We start from the raw sequence: 21,986 nt of genomic DNA, 5'->3' as shown, positions 1-21,986 counted from the left end.
TGCAGCATAAGCCTCTGGCTTCCTTGCACCATATGGCTAATAATAATAATAATAATAATAATATTTTTTCATACTAATCTTTCTTCATACTGTTCTTCAAGGTTTATGATATTTTTGTTCAGTTTTTATCTTTTAACTGCTGGCTTTCTTTTCAACGTGTTCACGATGACAAAAACAATGGCTGCTGTCATTGTTCTCACATAGGAACAAATAGTGTTAGTGCTATCAACTGTTGCTGCAGTCATTACTGTCAAAAACTGCCCATTTAAGCTTTGGAATGGCTATTGCCGTAATAAAGTGTAAAGTGTGTTCGTGTCAAACGGCACCAGGGGTTTCCCCCATCTCCGTGTGGTTTTCTTTGTCGGTGTAACAGATCACTGTTAAGGCCAGAGATGTAAAAGTGTATGGGATTTGGAAGTATTGTGTTGTGTATCGTTGTTCCTCTGGCCATTTAGCTGCTAGACCCCTGCTAGGGCCCAACGTTGCCCACACTCAGCCCTGTGGAGGCAGACCAGGTACACCCAGCATATTATTTACTCTGGCAGGCCCTGCCACCTAATTTACTGAGATTTCAGTGGCTAGGGCCTTAAAAAAAATAATAATAAAAAATAAATAAAATTTAAAAAATAATAATAAATAAATAAAAAATAAATAAAATTTAAAAAATAAAAACGTGATTTTAAGGGGTGGTTCGCTAATGAGGTTAAATTTTGGAATTGATGCACGATTTGGCTGTTATAATTTGGAAGTTTGAGATTTTGTCGTGTGGGGTGTACACTGTGATGTATAGAGAGAGTCGGGGGAAAGACTGAAGACTGGAGGGGAAAGATAGAAGTATGGGGCCAATAGGGAAGACGACCCCCAGATATCAGTGCGGCATGCCCATGCCGCACCAGGAGAAGTAAATGGGGGGATGGCGGGGAGGGGATAGGTCCCTCCAGGATATGGAGAGAAAGTGAGCCAGACTAGGTGTCCAACCCAGATCGCCAAAAGGCGAGGCAACAGCATAGCTGCGGTCACAGTCATGGTTTTTGATTGCCAGTTCAGAATCACTTCAGGTGGGTTACTGCAGTCACAGTCATGGTTTTTGATTGCCAGTTCAGAATCACTTCAGGTGGGTTACTGCAGTCACAGTCATGGTTTTTGGATGTTCAGTTCAGTGTCACTTCAGGTCCGTCACAGTCTTGGTTCAGTGTCCCACTAGTCTCATGTTTGTCTTATGGGGTCGGTCAGGAAGTGGATTGATGACTCTGGTCAGTTTTTAGTACTGCTTTAATGTCAATTCAGGTAGTCATATTCGTTGAGAGCATCAGTCCTGGCCATTTGGACCAGGTCATGAATGGAGAGGTATCTTTGTTGGTAATTTCTTCTGATCGGTTGTAGTCATGCAGTAATCTTGAATGTCTCCTCCTTGGTTAGTTTCAATGGAGTTCTTCTATTCAGATGTTTCCATATTGTTGCGGATAGCGATTTCCATTCTCCATCTGTTAAAGATGTCCTGGGCGTGGCAGCTGAACATGGTGTACTCGTCTTCCGAATCCAGGAGGTGATGCTCATTGTCTTTTGGTACGAACTTTATACTGGTGATGAGTACTGATCTTTGTTCCTCGTAGCATTCACATTTGTGCATGATATGTTGCCACGTCTCCATATTGCCACAGGTGCAAGTTGGGTCCTCGGTCAGTCCGAGTGCATTCAGTTTTGCGTTAAAGGGCCCATCAGGAGGAAGGTGGTTTTCAGTCCCGGGTAGAACCATTTGGGGACTTTTGGATAGGTCTTGTCTAGGTAGGGTATAAATTTCCGTGTGACTTCACCCTTGGTCGTCTCTTGCCATCTCCTCTGCCAAGTTTCTTTCAGGTGTTCCATGATTTTCTGTTTTTCCGTTCGGTGGTTGTTTGTAGGGTCCAGTATAAAAGTGTCAAACGTGGTCGGTGTTCCCTTTGCCAGGTAGTACATCAACCCACATCTCGCCACCTCCAGGTCCAGAGGGAGAGTTCCTGCCAGGACCTGCAGTGCATAGGTACTCACCGTGTTACACGCCCTGGTGATGGTGAGGAGTATTTTTCGCTGTATTGTTTCGAGGATTCTTTTATTTACTAGGGTTCTTGCTTTGGCGTACCATATTGGGGCTCCATAAGTAATTGCTGGGACGAAAATCACTTTATAGTAGAGGGATAATGTTCTTTTGTTTAGTCCCCAGTCTCTGCGTGTTACTCTGACTACTAGTGCTGCGTATTTTCTCAGCTTCTCCTTCAGATATAAGAGGTGTTGTTTAAGGGACAGGTTGGAATCTAGGATAATGCCTAGGTATTTCATCTGTTTTGCTAGTTTGATTGTGCTTCTCCTTACTTTTCTCTGGGGCGGCCGTCTGATGTTGAGTGTTCCTCTCAGTAGAATTGAGTTCGTTTTGGTCGGGGAAATCTCCAGTGTATGCAGGTTTGCCCAGTCCTGGAGTACTTACAGTGCATGGTTCGCACGGGCTTCTAACTGTGATATAGAGCTCGCTGCCACCGTTAGGACGAGATCATCTGCGAAAGCTTGTGCGTTGACATTACCCAAGTCGAGTGCCAGGAATTCATTAAAAACAATGTTCCACAGGAGCGGCCCCAGGACAGATCCTGCGGGCCAATCTTGTCAGGCTCCGGAAATGTGCCATTAACCTGATTTTTCTATCAGAGAGGTAGGATCTAATGCAATTATATAAATTCATGGGGATTTTTGCCTTGCGGAGTCTGCCCAGGACGCTCGGCCACCAGAGGGTGTCGAACGTCCCGGCGAAGTCGACCGCAATTACCAGGAAGTATTTTTCGTTACATTGTTGTTTGTTTGTTATTTGGTTTTTAGGAGCATTAGCAACTAAGTCCATATTGCTCCGAGATGTGCGGTGGTCATTCCCTGACCTTTCCGCATCCTCCGTATTTGGTGGTGACGGGCTCGAACCCCGGTCTAATCAAGAAGTGCGTGCTATGCACCACTGTTCCTTCCCACCTGGCTACGGAGGCGCCTCGTTACATTGTGCTGCACTTTCTAGAAAGTTCCGAATTGCTTCAATGGTGGAGAGTCTGGGTTTGAACCCATATTGTCTGGGTGACTAGGTTAGCTTCTTTGTAGTGGCTGAGTATTCTTCGATGTAGTATTCTCTCCAGGAGTTTACTTAATGTTGATAGCAGCGCTATGGGACGGTAAGAGTTTGGTTGTTCAGGTGGTTTAGTTGTGTTTTTCAGGATGAGCTTGAGATGTGCTGTTTTCCAGCTGGTTGGGAAATGGCCCACTCTGAGGCAGCAGTTGAAGAGGTGCAGCAGGGGTTCCGGTATGTGCTCCATCGCCCTCTTAACGAGTTCTGGGTCCAGGAGGTCAGGGCCAGGGCATTTATTGTTGTGCATTTGTGTTGCGGCTTCCTGTAGCTCATCCATGGCAATTAGCGGCTCCATTTGTTGGGTGTTATAAGTCTCGTTTGCCTGTATGATAGCTTGTTGGTCTTCCGTGAGTATATTCGGTGGGTCTTTTATAATGGTGTTCAAAATGTTGGCCACCTAGTCGTCCCACGTTGTGGTGAGAGTGTGTTGCGCCGTTATAGTTGCTGTGGTTATTTCCCTCTCCTGGGGAGTTTATTTGTTATGATCTTGTAGACCACTCCCCAGGGATTCTCATTACCTTTAGTTGGGACCGACCATTCCCAGGAGGACTTTTTACTTTTCTTTATACTCTCGGTATAAGTATTTCTCAGTACTGTATATTGGCGGCGCAGGTAAGTGACCTCAGCGGGCAGCCACAACCTCCGTGCTCTCTGATATTCTTTCCTTTTTTGTTGGACTAATGTCCTTTGTCGTTGCAGCTCTGGGGTCTACCAGGGCACGGCCTTGCTCGAAAGCGTTTTTCTTTTTATGGCAGCTTCAGCTGCCTTGGTTATGTTTGTTATTATTTGTTGCAGTTTGTCTGGGTCCTCTCTTATTTCTTGGCCATCCTGTCTTGTTTACCCTCTTCTATCATGTTAGGCTCTACTAATAAGCTGTTCTTGGTAGAGTTCCCAATTGGCTTTGTAGATTGCAATCTGTTTAGCATCGTCCTTTCTGTTGCGGTTCTTGCTGTGGTTCTCTGTATCCAGTAGGTGATGGTACGGTGATCTGACGTGGTCCAAGCATTTTGCACCGTCCAGTTGGAATCGATATTTCTTGTGGTTAGGGTGATGTCAATGGTTGCCTCCCAAAGTATATTACAGAAGGTTGGGAGGAAGAAAGGTTGATTTTTAACCGTCAGTATTGAGTTAGCCAGGAACTCTTCCAGTCTTTGGCCGTTCTGGTGCCTTGCCGGTCCGGCGTGGCTCTGTGCCAGACTGGGGATCTGCAGTTGACGTCGGCACCTATTATGATCCTCTGTCCTGCTAGGGTAGTTTGGACATCCTGGAGATACGTAATGGTGAAGTCAATCTCGACGCCGGATCTGCAGTAGAGAGAGACTGCATATAGGCAGCCGACAGAGCTGATTATATGAGCACATGCTGCCCATGGCGTGCGTAACTGCGGGATCTTGGTTACTGTAATTTCTGGGTTGCGGACTATAATTGCTGCCCACGGCGTATTTTCATTACTCTGTACTATTTTAAACCTGAGCCGGTATCCCCTAACCTTCTTCATGTGAGTGTAGGGCTCTTGAATAAGGATGAGATCAGCATTGTCTTCTTCTGCTTTTAGGCATACTTGGGTGACCACTGCTTTCGCACGTTGCGCATTTATTTGGTGAATTTTTAGCACTCTATCGTTATATTTTTTACATTGCGTACCCATAATCGGTTTGAGTTGATATATACACTTGAACTTTTGATATGTCGGACATTTTGGATTTCTTATGGAATGCGTGTGATCTAGCCTTAGTAGCTTGGAGTTGACGCATATGGGGTCTTTTGCTTTGTTGCTTTTGCCATAGTGTTGATACCTCTAGCAATTAGCAATAACTCTTTTTTGAACTTTACGATTTGTTTTGGCAGTATAAATAGTGATTTTTTTATGGTCACGCTATGTCATTCCCAGCTTCCTCCCCCAAACTCTCGATATTAATTACTTTGCTTGTAATGGTTGTTGTGTTTGAAGCACATCAACTGATTTGTTTTGCCGCAAACTATATATATTTAATAATTACAAATATGTACTTCTTCAATTCTGCCTGAAAATTAATGAAATGTTAGACAATGAACCCAAAAGCGAAAATAAGAAACCAGTGGAGTGTCTGGAAAGACAGACACATAACCAAACTGCTGCCAATCATGCTGAAAATGAGGCTAACTTAAAATCCCCCCCCCCACACTTTCTGCTAAAAGAAAGATAAAAAAGATGGATAAGTCATCTACAAAATCACCCACTACCTTCCCTGAATGATGTGAACAGGGTGACCCACAGGAAACTATTGAAGTGGCACAAAATACACCTGATCCAGACACTACTTCTGACAATTACATGCAATGTTTAGGTCATTTGTATGTTATTTCCAGAGTAATAATGGCCTTGAAGAACTAATGTCATTCAATTCTAACAGAATTACCTTGGCAGTGAGGCAAAAGATCATTGGCTACTGGATCCAACTAGAAAGAAAAAGAATGTAGAGAACCAATTAGAATGCAGAGAACCAAATTCTCCTTACAAAGCTGGATATGGCCACAAAGTAAAAAGACCAAGTAATGTCCTATATAGTCCTAAGCAAGACTAAAACCAACCCAAAAATGAGAATCTTATCATCCTATGACCCACTCCTGATGCATAGCTCAAATTAGTAGTGAGGCTGTGCACACAGTAGTGACTGACAACCTGGCCTCCACTCCTGGAAAGTGAAAGTAAAATCTGTCAAAAAGATTAAGAACACCAGGGTGATTATTGAAGCTGCTACCCCTGGATGCCAGTGTTATCAAAGACCTTCCTGAGGTAAGCTTTGTCTAAAAGCAGAGGCCCCAAAAGCTAATGGGTGCTCCATCATATTATTTTATGTCCAAAAAGGATACCCCAATCTCTGCACTCATGGAAGATATCTGTTATAAGAATTTTGAGGGACACATAACAGGCGAAGAATTTGCCATTGAAATAGTCCTAAAAAGTGCCACTAGAGCTAGGTCACCTGCACTTATTAATTGCATTTTTGAATTTTCTGCATAAATACGGAACCTCCTGCTGGTTCAGGAGAAAAAACTCTGGATGGACCTCCCGCAAGGTTAGGGAGCTTTATGCCATGTTGAAGTGCTTCCACAGCTAATGCTTTGGAATTTGGAAACACACTTTGCACACATGCAAACAAAAGGATAGCATGTGTAGGCACTGTGCTACCAGTGGGTGTGCATACAGTCAATGTGAGTTCAGAAACAATCCACCGTAATGTTAGAACTGCAAATCAGTGCATTTCAATCGAAACCATTTTATACACTCTCAACCGGTGCAATACCACCATTTTGCTTATTGGAGGCTTGAAGTGGTGAAACCCATGTTTAGTTTCTAGAGTAAAGTTTCCGGCATCATCCCATACTTCTCCTTCAACCCATGCACGGTACTAAGTACTATAGGTTTTGATACCTTTCGTTTTTGGGGTTTTCATATAAAAATAAATAAATTAATTAAAAATTAAAAAAAAATACAAGACCCTAACTCTCCTGTTTACCAGCAAACTGCTAACAAATTTACGATAATCATTCCCCCCGAACTATAATTGAATGCTTGCATGCATTCAATTAGACCACATTAAACTTAAAATAGAAGAACATGGCATTGATATCCTAACTGGCCAGGAATTGTACACATATATGGATATGGTCAGAGGTTATCCCTAGTCCTACAGAGTGGTGAAAACCACCTGTGACACCACCTGTAGGGCTATAGTGATCGGAAATATCAAATTAACCGTGTTTAAGGTGAACACCTTTTGTACTGGCTTTTGTACATATCACTAACATAATGTGGAAGTCACCTTGGATCCTTCCACATTATTTCAGTTTACTGTAGGCCAGGAGTAGTCATCATCCTTGCTACTCACTTCCTACAATCTGCTCTTTCATCTCTACCAGACAGAGAATAATTCTGGTGGCAATGGATGCCAATTGCCAATCCAGACTCTGGTACAGCCTGATAAAAGAACATGTAGTTACTTACAGTGACCATGCAATAGAGGACTTCTTTGCTACCATGCCATTTGTAGTCCTAGACTGGCTCCACAACCTGCCAACTTTCAGTTCAACTATGTGGGAATCAAATATTGATGTGAAACTTGGACCACATCTTATCACACAGTAATAATCTTTAACCTTGTCTGTCAATTGGAAGCTTTCTCCCCCTCTTTGACATTACAATACAATATAAAAACACTGACTGAGAAATTTTTAAGAACAGAAATTAGCAAGATACAACCTGACCTCTTGAGCTAGCAAACACCTGCAATTCACCATGAAAAAATTACCCAGGTCTTAATCAATGCATGTAAAAGCATCCAAGAATAAATGTAGTCTCGTGGTGGTCCTCTGAACTGGAATCCTTCCAGCGAAGGGTGAACCAGGCCAGAAAAAAATTTCCAGAGAGCAAGAGCTACCTGCCCTGCAAATGAGGTGAATGATCCAAGGGAAAACCTATAGAACCCTCATAAACAATTAAACCACCCATATAAGTGGAGGAAGAGAATCCTGGCAACAGCCAGTTGGAACGACCAGAAATGCCAACCCCTGGGAGTCATTTAGCGGATTTTCACGAATAAGCTTCTCCCACGAGAAGTGGAAAATTCAACCACCACCACATATAGCACCCCTACCAATACCCATGTAGACACCATAATTAATATTCTCAATACACAGTTCCCAGGTGAATCCCATGCTATATCCCCCAAACAGCTAGAAATCTGCAACAATAACAACATATATTAAACTGCTGAAATAGAATCTCCTTTATATCAGAATGAACTAATGGCCACACGCAGGACTTGATTTGTTGGAAATGAAAGTTGTAAAGAAATTCTCCACAGCCTTCTCAGACCACCTTCCCAAATTTTATAACCACCACCTTGCCCAGGGTGTGTTTCCCCATTCTCCACTCCCTGGAATTGGGTTATCCTATAGCTTCTCAAAAATCCTCAGAAGCCACCTTCTGAGCCCAGATCTTACCAGCTGACAGCTTTTCTACCAATGCTTGGTAAAAGCTTGGAGAGATTCATACTTTGCTAGTTACTGGACCATTATACCAGGAAGTATTCATATAAACAATGTGGCTTCAAACCTGGCCACTTCAACAGAGGATGCTATGCAGTACCTGCTTAATGCTGGTAACAACACAGAGGAAAAATACATGCTAGCTATTTCTTTTGACTCTGCTGGTGCCTTTGACACCTTACGGTGGCCCAGCATTTAGATCCCTAAATACAGCTCTAAATCCTTTGAATGCTTTTGCCTTTGATCTTGTTATCACTGTGAGGGCAAGCAACTGATGTGACATAGAAAATCAGGCCAACTTCATACTGAAGAAACCAGGTGTGGGTGCAGGTCCACCAACTAAAACCAAAACTATTCTTTTAAAGGGCTCACTTAGAAGAGCAATTATTAAAATCTACAACACTTTCATTACGAGAATCCAAGAATATCCAAGTAGATATCATTTTTGATGGAAAACTCTCCTTTACACTCAATGTAGATCACATAACCAACAAAATCAGTAACTATGCTGTCTTGATTGTCAAGATTGGCTGTGCTGACTGGGGTCTAAATAAAAAAAATGCTTATCCTAATCTGTAAAGTAGTATTTATCCCTGTGATCTCCTAAGGAGCCAGCGTACAGGTCCATTGGACAGCAGTCGCAAGAAATAAAATAAAACTAGAGAGCATTCAGACACATCGTACTGGCCATCACCAGAGCTTGCCATGCGGTGAGTATTCCCACCCTACAGGTCTTGGCAGATACTGTCCTACTGAATTTAGAGATAATACACTGAGGCCTGTACTACAGCTTAGAAAGGCCATACCCAGAGAATATCAGGGTATAATGTTTGATTTAGCCAACCAAATTGAGAGAGAGAGAGAGAGAGAGAGAGAGAGAGAGAGAGAGAGAGAGAGAGAGAGAGAGAGAGAGAGAGCAAGGAAGGAAAAGAATTGCCACTATGCTTACTCAGTGTTGGCAGTCAGACTGGGAACAGACGACCCACTCTTGGCGGGAATGATTCTTCCCCCAATGTGTCTCTAGTCTTTCCCAAATCGCTTCCCTGGTTCACCCTGAGACTGTGACCTTTTCCTTTATTGAACATGGGCCCTTCAAGGCTGTTCTGCATAAACTTGGCCTCACTGATGATCCACTTTGCACCTGTGGTGCTCTTGAAGATTGGCAGCCATTATTATATGAGTGCCCAATCTATAACAATCTCCAAATCTCTACTCTACATATTATAAGGATTGGCCCATTACCTAGAAACTAAGAACATTTTTTCATCATAGAAATAAGTATAAGCTTGCTGACTGCTGACAGAGTCGGTATGAGTGATGGGGTAGCAGGTGACTGTAGGTAGTGTATCTGCTATATGTGTCGTAAGTGACTTGAATATGAGAATAGTTCTGAGGGAGTGCCTTGGGTTCTGTAAGATGCTTCCCATTGGAGGCTCTGTGTATGTGAGATAATGCATGATAAAGAAACCCCCCCCCCGGGTTTATGTGTGTAGATGTGCTGTTGAGTGAGTGTATATGGGTGCTTGATTGACTTTGCTTAGTACCTTGTGTTGGCTGGGGCCCACTTGCCAGAACATTTTTTTTTTTGAAATACAGCCCCTTTCTTATGATATGGGACCCCTTGGAACAATGCAAAATATTATCCAGAGACATGGACTCCAACTTCCACATAACCTTTATGTGTATCACTTTACAGTAGTGAAACTGTTGAAGAACTTAGGTTAGTGAAATTGGCTGATTAAAGCAGTGATTCTTAAACTTGTTCAGGTAGCAGATCAGCTAAAGTGGGGAGCTGTATGAATAGCACATGGGAACAAGTAACACATGGATTTCCTTCTTTATTTGCATTATGCCATCCTTTCACCATCTTCAATGACTCCATTGATGTGGTTGAGTTTTTTTTCATTGATTTACCTATTGAAAATTCAGAATCTTCATTAATTATCAGGCAAACAGAGAAATTGTAGGATCAAATATGAAATACAACATAGTAGCATAGGCTACACCTAAATGAAGAGCTATCCCAACATTTTAGGTTCTTAATGGCAGAACAAGTTCATCTGCTTGTATAGAATTGTTTTGTGAAAAATGGTGTTCATAAAGTATATATTTTGGATATATATTTTATGTAACAAAATTTCAAATAAAAATTCACATTATTCACAAAATTCAAATGTACATTAATCAGTGTTCAAGAACTGATATCAAATCCATCTACACTACATATAACAAACTGTGTGTTGGCAATATTATAGCATCTTTCTTGGACGTGTATTTAATTTTGTATCAAAAATTCAACTAAAAATGTCTCCCTGCCAGCTACATCGGAAAAAAAGTGACACCAAATTAAAAGCTTGTTTTTGCATGTGAACAAGACCAGTTTTGTTTGCATGTAAAAATGAGTGTGCACTACTCATAACAAGTTGTGTTTTTTTTTGGGGGGGGGCAGTGTAACACCTACATTTTTTCTTTGATCTACACATTTCTAGTAATGCATTTTAAAAGAAATTTATTTGTTGACATTTGCAGCGTAAACTTTCAAAAATTTCATCCAAAGCAAAATGAAATACGTATATGCTGTTTATATGGAGCCTGGGCCAAAATACTGACAGTATCTACTATATTTAAAAATATATGAATATAATTCTATATATTTATTAGTTTTTTAGTAAGTAAAAATTTACTTTATTAGATTAATTTTGTGTAGAAAAAATATAAAAATAACAAAAATTTTAACAACAAATACCTCTTTCAATTTGAAGATCATGTTTTCTGTTACAAAAACAGTTTTAAAATACGATCAGCAAATAAAAATGACTTAATTAATTTTACTATATTAAATTGTATTTAATTTGTAGTTTTTCAAGTCGAATTTTGTTATTTATATAGAGTATTTAAATAATTATAGGTAAAGCGAAATGCCAAAGATAAAAAACTTGAAATAAGAATACTTTCAGAATATGAAAATTTAGAGTAATGTATTTTGGCAGCTGCGTCATAAATATCATTAGCATAATTAAAACTGTAATTATACAGGCATTTATTTATTTGTTATTAGCTGTACTTCCACGAATTTCTTTGAAAAGTACGTTAGGCATGATCATGGGCCCTGTTACCCCTTTCAAAATATCCTGCCGGTGCAGGATATTTTGAAAGGGGTAACAGGAAAATATATCCTCGAAAAAAAAACATCCCATTTTATTCTTATTATTATAATGGTTAAGATTATTTAAGTACTTTTATTTAAGATTATTGAAGTACATTAAGATTATTATAATACTTAAAGTTTGATTATAATTTGTATGATATTTTGCGAATTTTAATCTGTGATTTTGATATCATTGAACTGTGATTATTATCAGTAATGTGGTTTTTGTGAACTGATTATACATGTATGTATGTATACAGGGTATCTCAAAAATATTGGTATAAATGTTTAGGGGAGGTAGGTAATATCTAATGGAATGTGAATCGCATAGGAACCCATAACCAGAAACATCACAGGAAAGTAGTAGCAGAGGCACAAGAAGCAGAAATGACACAAGACAGTAATTAGTGGCAAACATTTATTTGACATAATATTAACAATGGAGTATCAGATGGATGCATTTCATGATGTTACAACAGATGGTCGAAGGTTCCACCACGAGAAATGATGTATGCGTGACACCGGCGCAGCATGGATTGGCAGACACGGTCAAACACACCTGGAGTTTCTTTGACAGTAGCAGCAGCGCAGACGAGTCTTGCCATGAGATCCATTTGCGTCTCCACAGGCGGTTCATACCTGATAGATTTGAGGGCCCCACAGAAAGAAATCAAGGTTTGATAAATCAGGTGAGCATGGGGGCCAGGCAACGGATCCACCACAACCAATCCATCGACGCCCAAAATGCCTATTCAAATGGTCACGAACCCACCTTCCATAATGGGCAGGCGCCCTGTCATTTTGAAACCAAATGTTGCATCTCACATTTGCTGGAACATTGTCAAGTAACCCTGGTAGAACTTGTTCAAGAAAGATCTGATATTTAGTGGAGTTCATGCGGGATGGTAACAGGTATGGGCCGACTATGCAGTCACCGATCATACCTGCCCACACATTTATTGCGAAGCGATGTTGTGCCGCATGGGGGTGCACACCACGTGGGCCCTCTGCTAATCCATACACTAGGTGCATGTCTGCCAGCTCACAGTTCGTATATCGATGCATGCTCTTCGTGCAGCGACTACTGCTTGAATGAGTAAACCAGAAATTTTCCCTCTCCCGAACTGATGAACAGCGCCATGTACTGACTTACGGTGACGTTTCTGGTTATGGGTTCCTATGCGATTCACATTCCCTTAGATGTTATCTACCTCCCCTAAACGTTTGTACCAATATTTTTGAGACAAACTGTATATATGTAAGAGTGTGTTGTTTATTCATTAATATGACATAAAACATTAACATTATCATATTATACTGTTTGCATAACTGCAATGTACATGTTCCATGTGTTCAAATAAATAAAATTTTAATGTTCTTAGTGGCCGTTTTGATTACATGAAAAACATTTTTTATTGCAAAAACAGTTTCTGAGATATACACTAAACTTTTTTTTTTTTTTAAATACAATCGGTATGTCAGGATTTCAGATGTCGGGATTTTGGGTGGGACCGGTTTATATGTATGCTTATTGCTACTATAAATATGATATTTCAGTGTTTGAAATTAATTTTATATTAATAGATCTCTTTTTCAGCACCCAATTATTTTTATATTACAAGAGATATGGTATTTTGCAACATTCCCTTAATGGTCAAAGGATTCACAAAGAAAAAAGTACAAAAAATTTTAATTATTTTCAAAGAAAAATTTTCCGTAAGATGATCATGAATAACATTATAGGTCGACCATCACTAATCCGGCAGTGTTGGGACCTGTGGGTTGCCGGATTAGTGAGTTTGTCGGATCACCGGTGGTTATTTTAGCACATACAGTTTACCCAACAGCTAACCGCCTCCTTCTACCTTTAACACATTGACTGTCAAGCTAGTTTAAGAAAAAAATTCCCCAGGATTTTCCTAAAAAATATTTAGGAAATAATTTGATTAGTAATTCTAAAATAAATATTGTAATGTCAGTGTTATCATTTTTTCGCTTAAAATATTAATTTCTTGAGAAGCCGTATCAGCCAGAAACGTGTGATGCTATTACGGCATACATATGACGGTCGTTTGTGATGTTTATTGCACCCACGGCAAGCACTGCAATAAAACTAATTGCGATAAAATAAACTCTCAAACGTCGCAATAAGTTTGTCAGAATTGTTAGAGATTTTTTGAAAACAAGTTCGTTGGCATGCTATATTATCCATCATATTGTGTTGTGTTTTTCCGTAGGTTTGTATAAGTGTGTTGTAAAAAAAAAAAAAAAAATCTAAAAAAGAATGGCTAAAAGAAAATTATTAAGATAAGAGGAACTGAGAGAAATTACTGGAATTTACAATTAAGTAGAGTTAAATTTCTCACAGGCACACCGCTGTCGAGTTTTTTCAGAAGTTCAACTTTATCTGTTATGGACAATGTACGGTGTTTGCGCTTTACACCATGAGAGGCACTTCCTTTATGCATTGGAACATGTGGACATGTGTTTTTGTAAAGGGCGGCTCCTAGAACGTGAGTTCAACTCCGCCTCGTATCTCTGTGAAGAACAGTATCACTACAAATGGGCCAGATGTGTGTGACGTCGGTTTGTGTGTATTATGTGTGTGTTCTGTTGTTCTGTTCTGGCCTCTTGGCTACCCAGAAGCATCAGTCACCTGGACAGATGATTCTGGGTACTCGTCCACTTATGCATTGGAACCATGGCTGGGTCTAAATGTGAGCAGGTTATAAAAATAATTACAGAAAAACAAGTGAAAATGGCTTGCCAGTGTTTACGAGTTCGCGCCAACAGCTGATGCTGCAACCAATGCCACCAAAACAGTAGCGGCAGGTCGGTGCACCGACCCGGGAAATTTGAAATTACGTTCGCGGAAATTATGTTCGAATTAGCGGTGGAACCGGATTAGTGATGGTCGACCTCTATTCGTACATTTTTTTTGTTATTTTTTTTATTTATTTAGCATAAAACTTAATAAGACATCACCGCTGAAACTTTTTTCTAGTTATATGAAATTCCAGCCTTGAAAAGAAAGCTATTTTCTGTAAAGTTAGGCAGAAATAGCAAACCTCAGTATTAAATTGCAGCTGAAAAAATTTGGTTTTAGAAAATGACATTGTGAAATCACAGGATTTGAGTTTGTTTAGAGTGGGTTCACTGGAAACAAAGTTGTTGCTGATATATTGGCTGAATATGAGCTATTGAGCAAGTCACCTTTGGATTAGATATGCAGTTTAATGGATATAAGACAACCCTTGCAGTGGATAACTTAAAAGGAGAAATGTATATCACAGGTATAAATGCTTTCACAATGTATGAAATGAAAGTATATTACTCATAGAATAAAATTAAGCAGGATTTATGATTGGCTGAAGTTGCCATTATTTTCACATTTCAAAAGCTTTCAATTCTGCCAGACATAAATATCTGGAAATAATCAAAAAACATTTTGGGGGGAAAATATTTTACTTTTTTATTTTTTTTTTTATTTTGTGGAGGGGAAGACATTTTGAAAATATGAAAATATTTTCAAAAAAAATAATAATTTGAAGATATGTAAACTTGTGTTTACAATATTCTCTTTTAAAAATAGTTTAAATATTCTTACATATTTAAAAGTTTCAAAATTTTTCTTTATAGATTAAATTTTAAATGATATATATATTTTATTTTTCAGAATTGCTGTTTTTTCTATCAGAGTTCTTAGGGACGAAAGGATATGTGTGATAGCTGAACAACGGCCTGATTGTGCTGAAGAAGAGGTAAATCTATATCTATTAATTTTTTGTTTGTTTGCAATATATCAGTTTATTTCATTTTGTAATCTGTTAGCATGAAATTCCTTCAGAAGTTATTGGTTGCAGTGGGACTAATATTTACCCATGAAAACATGAACTGCATATGTGACATGGTTATAACTTCAGTTCATAAGTATAAGAGCTTTTCATGGAAGGAAAAAGAGTTTTATAAAATATTTTGTCCCTATTCCATTTCTATGTTGTTATTTGAGCTTTTACAAAGTACATTCCTCTGAACTAAATGCTTGAATTAAGAGCATTAATAAAAAGTCATTCTTGGACATCTTTAAACCAGTAGAAATGAGGTGGTGGGGATAAAAAAATAAAAAAGGCTGTGTACTTTAGTACTGTTCAAGGTAAAACACTTAATAAGTGTCTAATATGTATTAACCAGTGTTTGGTGAAAAAAAGCTGCTTTACTAGGAAGAAAATATGCCTTCTTTTTAATGTTTTCCTTTTTTTTTTTTTTATTATTATTATTCTCACTGCTAACCTGGAGTCCTTCATTGGGTCAGATACCTGCAATGTGGATCGAGTATCAGGTAACTTTTTGATCTGTGGGTCAGGTGCATTTCTAGTTTTTATTATAAATAATTCATTGCCAAATGACACAAACATCCCAGAATTAAAACGATCGATAGAAAGAAAAAGGAGAAGGGTAGATGATTTATTCCAAATGAAAGGTTTAAGCAGTGAAAATGTTGAATCTCCACCTAACAAAATTCAAAATTATATCCCAATGGAATTTCCAAAACCAATTTCTGATGATGAAGAAAATTTTCAATTGTTGAAGGGGTAGGAAAAAACATTTTTTTTTTTTAATTTTACAGTTGCATGTTTTATTCTTGCCATCTCTGCCAGTGAGAGAGAGATTTTTCTATAGCTTTTTTTTTTTTTTTTATGTAAACCCCAAACACGAGAGGTGCTAGAACTTATAGTACTTAGTACCGTGCTTGGGTTGGAGGTTGAGAAGACGAAAAACGATATTTGCTGACATTGGACTTAAACTTCTGTAGACTGTAATTTTCAGGAAATACGTATGAAGGAAGGTTGTTCCAGAAAACAGCAGTTGAATGAATAAACGAGGAAGATGAAAAGTTGGTTCTGTGAGTTCAAAGTTGGACAGTAAATGGATATTGGCTGGGGGCGGCACATGTTCGGACTCTTTTGAAAGAGAGAGCAGGAATTATAGAAGCTAATTCAGAAGAACAGTGCCCATGGAAGTGTCTGTAGAAGAGGCATGCAGCAGAAACAGTGCGTCTATGAGACAGCGAGTGGAGAGACTCTGTTAGAGATGAATCATTAATTAACCTAACTGCACTCTTCTGAATGGAATCAAGAAGCCTGAGAGATGTTTTGGGGGCACCACCCCAGATGTGGGAACAATATTCCATGGCAGGGTGGATTTGCGATTTATACAGAGTGAGCAGCTGTTTGGAAGAAAAGTAACGCCGAGAGCGAAAGAGAATACCTAGTTTTTTAGATGCAGAAGAAGCAATATTTGTAATGTGCTTGCGCCAAGAGAGATTAGAAGTAAGAGATATATCATTTTGCCTAGAAATCGGAGTGTCACTAAAGATAAGCATAGGAGCAGAAGAATCCTTTTTGCAACATATAAGACAAGACTGAGTTTTAGAAGGATTGAAATCAACTAAGTTGTCTTTGCCCCACTGGAGAATTACCTGAAGATCGGCATTTAAGGAATTCGTAGCAGATTTTCAAGAAGTTGAAGCTGATTGAGCAGGACAAGGTTTCTCAAAATGGAAAGTGGAATGCAATGTGCTATCATCGGCAAAACTATGGATAGGATTTCCAGTCAATGGAAGAAGGCCATTAATATACAAGAGGAAAAGAGTGGGGGAAAGAACTGAACCTTGGGGGACACCGGCATTAGTGGAGAAGTTAGAACACAGAGAGCCATCTACCATCACCCTCAGTGAGCGATTAGAGAGAAAACTGGATAACCAATTACTAAAAACAGTTGGCAAACCATAAGATGGAAGCTTGTTTAGAAGACCTTTATGCCAAACACGATCGAAAGCCTTTGAGATGTCAAGAGCAACTACTTGTGTTTCACCGAACCTTTCCATTAAATTACTCCATAAATGAGTAACATAAGCCAGAATATCACCAGTGGATCGACACTGACGGAATCCATACTGGCAATCGTTGATCAGACGGAAGGTTTCTAGGTAGTTTAAAATTTGGCGGTTAATTGATTTGTCCATTAATTTAGAAAGAGTAGAAGTAATTGCAATGGGATGATAATTGTATGGGAGTGATTTCTCACCCTTTTTAGGAACTGGCTGGATATGAGCAAATTTCCAAGCAGAAGGAAAAACACCTTTGGAATAAGAAAGTGAAAAAAGGCAGCAAAGAATAGTAGAAAGTTCAGGAGCACAGGTTTTGAGAACAAGTCGAGAAATACCATCGGGACCTGGAGCTTTCTTAGCATCAAGATTCGTCAAAATCCTTCTGACATCCTTTTGACGGAAGACTACAGGAGGCATTGAATGGAGCGTATTGGAAATGGTGGGAGGTGTTTTACCAAGATCGTTAATGCATGAGTTGAAAGAAAAATGGGGTGCTAGCAGGTCGGCATTATCCTTTGCTGAAGTGACAACAGAACCATCTGGTTTGGACAGAGGTGGGAGTAGAGATGGGCAAAAGTTGCGGCCAATTGCTTTGGCAAGGGACAAGAATGCTCGACTACCATTGTTTTCTACTCTTAGCCCGTTCAAACTCTAGTTTGGACTGGTTAATAACTGCTTTACAATTGTTTCGAGCTTTGGTGTAGGCAGAAAATGAAACTGAAGAATTAGAAACAAGCCAATTACGATATGCAACATTCTTCTCTTGAATAGCCTTAGCACATTTATTGGAAAACCAAGGTTTAGATAAAGGACAAGATTTTAAAGTGGAGTGTGGGAGAAAGGATTCCATTCCTGCATGAATAATTTCACTGACACGATCTGAGCAAACGTTGACATCAGAATTCTGAAACAGTAATCCGACCAAGGAAAAGAAGAAAAGAAGTCTCGCAGGTCATCCCATTTTTCATTCTTGTAATGCCAAATAACACGAGGTTGGGAATAGCCATGAGATAAAGGTTCCATTGGAGAAGAGACAATCACCAAGTTGTGATCTGAAGTGCCTAAAGGACCTCTCACTTCGACCGTGTACTTAGAAAGGTTGTTTGTGAGAAAAAGATCAAGCGTATTGGCTGTATGATTAGGATTGTCCGGTACTCTTGTAGGTAAATGAACAATCTGTGCAAGATCATTAGTAATTGCAAAAGCCTCAGCATCTCGACCAGCTGGGTCGGTGTGACTAGAAAATGGAAGCCAGCTGGAGTTGTGAACATTAAAATCACCAAGGAAAATTACCTCACTGTTAGGAAAGTTGGACTGGAGAAAGTCAAGTTGCAAAGAGAGGAAGTCAAAGAGCTCCAAGTGATTAGTGGAGTTGGGAGAACGGTAGAGACAACAGATGAATTTGACACAAAGATTTTAAGCCAGAGAAGACCAAAGAGAGGAGATTCCAAATTGCCAAGTCTCTGACAAGGAATATCAGAACGGACATATGCACAAGTACCACCTTTGAGGCGAAAATAATCATTAGCATTAGCATTAGCATTAGTAGAGGCATTTGATGCAAGAAAGCAAGCTTATGCAGCATCAGCCAAAAAAAAAAAAAAAAAGTAACATAAATAAATAAAAATAACCACTTCCACTTCACCCCTCTGTTCGTTCGAAATACCTGTCCAGCTGAGCCTTAAACTTATTTAGGCTATCAACTTCCACGACAAGGGATGGAAGTCTGTTCCATACAGCGAATAATTTGGGCATCTGAGATGAGCAGTAGTTGAATCAAGCGATAACTAAGATTCTGTCAGAAAAAGTATATGGGGTTTGGCAGACTGAAACTGGAAATGGACATTGTTGAGATTAGAATTGAGATCACATATATTTGTGAAATAAATTAGGAAGTGCTTGGAAGGTTTAGATCTTTTCGCAGATAAGCTTGCTCTATTAGTTTGACAATTCATGGTGTATTCAATAGTAAAAAAAAGTGGGTGGGACATGCTGTATGAAGTAATAAAATTTTTGGATATGGCGTACACATGGTAAGAATATACCCAGATCCTTGACATAACATGGCCTCGACAATGCTCCCCGCATACACTGTATTTGGACTCCCTCCAGTCACTATCTGGCAGAGTAGAAGCAGCAAGATTACACACTAGCTGATCCGGAAGCCTCTTGGAGAGTTACCGATAGGTTCGGTCCATGTAATAACTAGCGGCCAGCCTGTGACCACTGTTTTAGTGCTTTACCCTCGAAATGTAAGGAATATTGGATCTCACCACGATGTTCATCATAACCTGAAAAGTCATCAATCATACTGCATTACACATTTCCTGCTTGTTAATATTTATCCTTGAGGAATTATATGCATAATTGATCCTGAATTCATCAACTAATAGTAAACATCAAGTAAAGTTTAACTTTAGGTGCTTAAATAATTTAAATCAGTTAATAATTTTTAAATTAAATTTATTAAAATTAAATAATAGGAAATAATTCAATAATAAATATAATGGAAAGGAAGAATTTTTTAAAAAGTTGAAACAAATTTAAATATTGCTTGCAGATTATAAAAGATACATATAGGTACAAACTGTTAAATATTGAACTTATGAATTTACATGCTAAATATTTGTCCAGTGGTATTTCAGCCAGATATGATACTGCCAACATGATATCAGACAAAAAATGATACTGCCAAATGATCCCTTTGTGTATTTGTTGTAAAGTAAGGAGTGTGAGGAAATGAGATTAAATGCAAATTCAGCTTATATGCAAATTCTTATAAGCAAATTCGGCATTGCTTATATGAATTAAGAAGAGGGTTTGATGCCCTCAAAGGAACTGAAATGAGGAATCTAACAAGCAATCAGCTGCCCAGCTGAACATTAGGGCCCACTCTTGAACAGATGACACATCTTCTCTGGTGTCAACTTTACTGCAATGTTAAGAAGATATCAGCTTCCAAATGTCTTTGAAAATTCATTTTCTTCATTCCCATCACAGTTTTTCCCCCTCAAAATTTAGAACATGTGAGTGATCAGCAAGCAGAATGCCTTCATCAGGACATATCCACAATGGAAAATTGCTACCAAGGTCACTGCAATACTTCTGGTTTCTTAACCTCTTCACTACTGTCTTAACCAGTGACCTTTATGAACTGAATTCAAAAATTATGGGATTGAGTCAATCTGGATTGGAGAGGGTAGAGACATTTTGAGCATTCTTCCCACTATGGCTGAATTAGTAAGCTGATAGCAAAGGTTGCTTGACAAAAATATCTGGTTTTTCTTCCATCAGACAGAAAAAAAAAAAAAAAAAACTTCCACTTCACCCCTACGTATGTTCAAAATACCTGTCCAGCTGAGCCTTAAATTTATTTAGGCTATCAACTTCAACAACAAGGGATGGAAGTCTGTTCCACCAACCAACTACCCGCTGGCTAAAGGCAAATTTCCCCACATCTATCCTACATCTGTCTTTCCTCAATTTGAATTTATGCCCTCTCAGGTGATTATTCTGAGCAAGAGGCAGTATCCCATCAACATTGAGCATGCTCAAACCATTCAAGGCTTTATACACCTCTATCAGATCACCGTGCTGGTGCCTAGTCCCCAGACATTGTAATTTGCAAAACTTAAGCCTTTCTTCGTAAGAGCAACACTTTGTTCAATTCACTAACCTTGTTGCCCTTCTCTCTACTCGTTCCAGCAGCTCTACATCCTTCTTGAAATGAGGCCTCCAGACCTTGGCCTGACCATTGCCTTATACAAGGGAATAATCACCTCCTTATCCCTGCTAGAAAAATTCCTGTATATCATTGATAAGACACCATGAGCTACTCTTGCAGCCGTTCTGCACTGCTCAGAGAACTTCATATCTGCCTGCACAATTACACCCAGGTTCTTTTAATTCTCTACCACTGTCAGTGTAGTACCACAGAGTTGATACGTTGCTCTGGGGTTGCAGTTTCCCATATGTTGTACTTTAATTTGTCAATGTTAAACTTCATTTATCACCTCTCAGCCCATCTGCTCAACCTTTCCAGATCCTGTTGCACCAGCATAGCATCAGTAGTCTCCTTAACAACCATGCCAACTTTTGTATCGTCTGCAAACTTGGACATTAAGCTTGATATACCATCATCAATATTATTTATAAATACAGAAAACAAAAATGGACCCAACACTGAACCCTGAGGGACTCCACTAATAACATTAGTCCATGATGAGCAGTGTCCATTGATTACCACTCTCTGTCTTCTCCTTCTCAACCATCCCTTTATCCATAGCAGCAATTTGCCTCCAATGCCATACTACTCCAATTTGTGCAGCAGTCTTCCAAGTGCAACAGTATCAAAAGCCTTTCTAAGATCCAAGTATATAATATCAAAGTTATTCCCTGCATCCAGTTCTTTTTTGACTGCATCATAGTATCCAATCAAATTGGTCAGGCAAGACTTCCCCTTAACAAAACCATGCTGTGTCCGAGCTATAACTGAAGTCTTGTCCAGATGATCCTGCAGTGTTTCCTTAACCGGTGCCTCCATTAATTTTCCTGGAACAGAAGTTAAACTCCGAAGTCTATAATTACTTGTGTCAGCCTTTGATCCTCCTTTATGAATTGGGGTCACATTTGCACATCTCCAGTCTATGGATACCTCCCCTGAGTCCAAGGAAGTTCTCATAATTATGGCTAAGGGTTTGCTTATTAGATAGGAAAATTTCTATCTTTGTAATAATTTCAGTGGATGACCTCTGACGAAGACACTGAAATTGTGAAAAACA

At 39.2% G+C, this 21,986-nt stretch overlaps 1 protein-coding gene across 2 annotated transcripts in view; it reads left to right on the top strand.

Annotated features, from left to right (window-relative positions):
• Positions 1 to 21,986, top strand: part of LOC150087127 (disco-interacting protein 2-like) — a 1,128,863-nt gene that overhangs the window by 638,310 nt on the left and 468,567 nt on the right. For both annotated transcript variants that reach the window (XM_090372979.1, XM_090372978.1), the window contains exon 26: positions 14,992 to 15,076. In XM_090372979.1, the coding sequence (XP_090229105.1) occupies positions 14,992 to 15,076 (85 nt within the window). The remainder of the gene's footprint in view (positions 1 to 14,991; positions 15,077 to 21,986) is intronic.

The sequence above is a fragment of the Mastigoproctus giganteus genome, chromosome 4 (assembly GCF_048544385.1).
Source record: "Mastigoproctus giganteus isolate SK-2022 chromosome 4, ASM4854438v1, whole genome shotgun sequence".
Taxonomy (NCBI): domain Eukaryota; kingdom Metazoa; phylum Arthropoda; class Arachnida; order Uropygi; family Thelyphonidae; genus Mastigoproctus; species Mastigoproctus giganteus.
The sequence above is the reverse complement of the archived record's forward strand: the minus strand, read 5'-3'. Positions and strand labels throughout refer to the sequence as shown.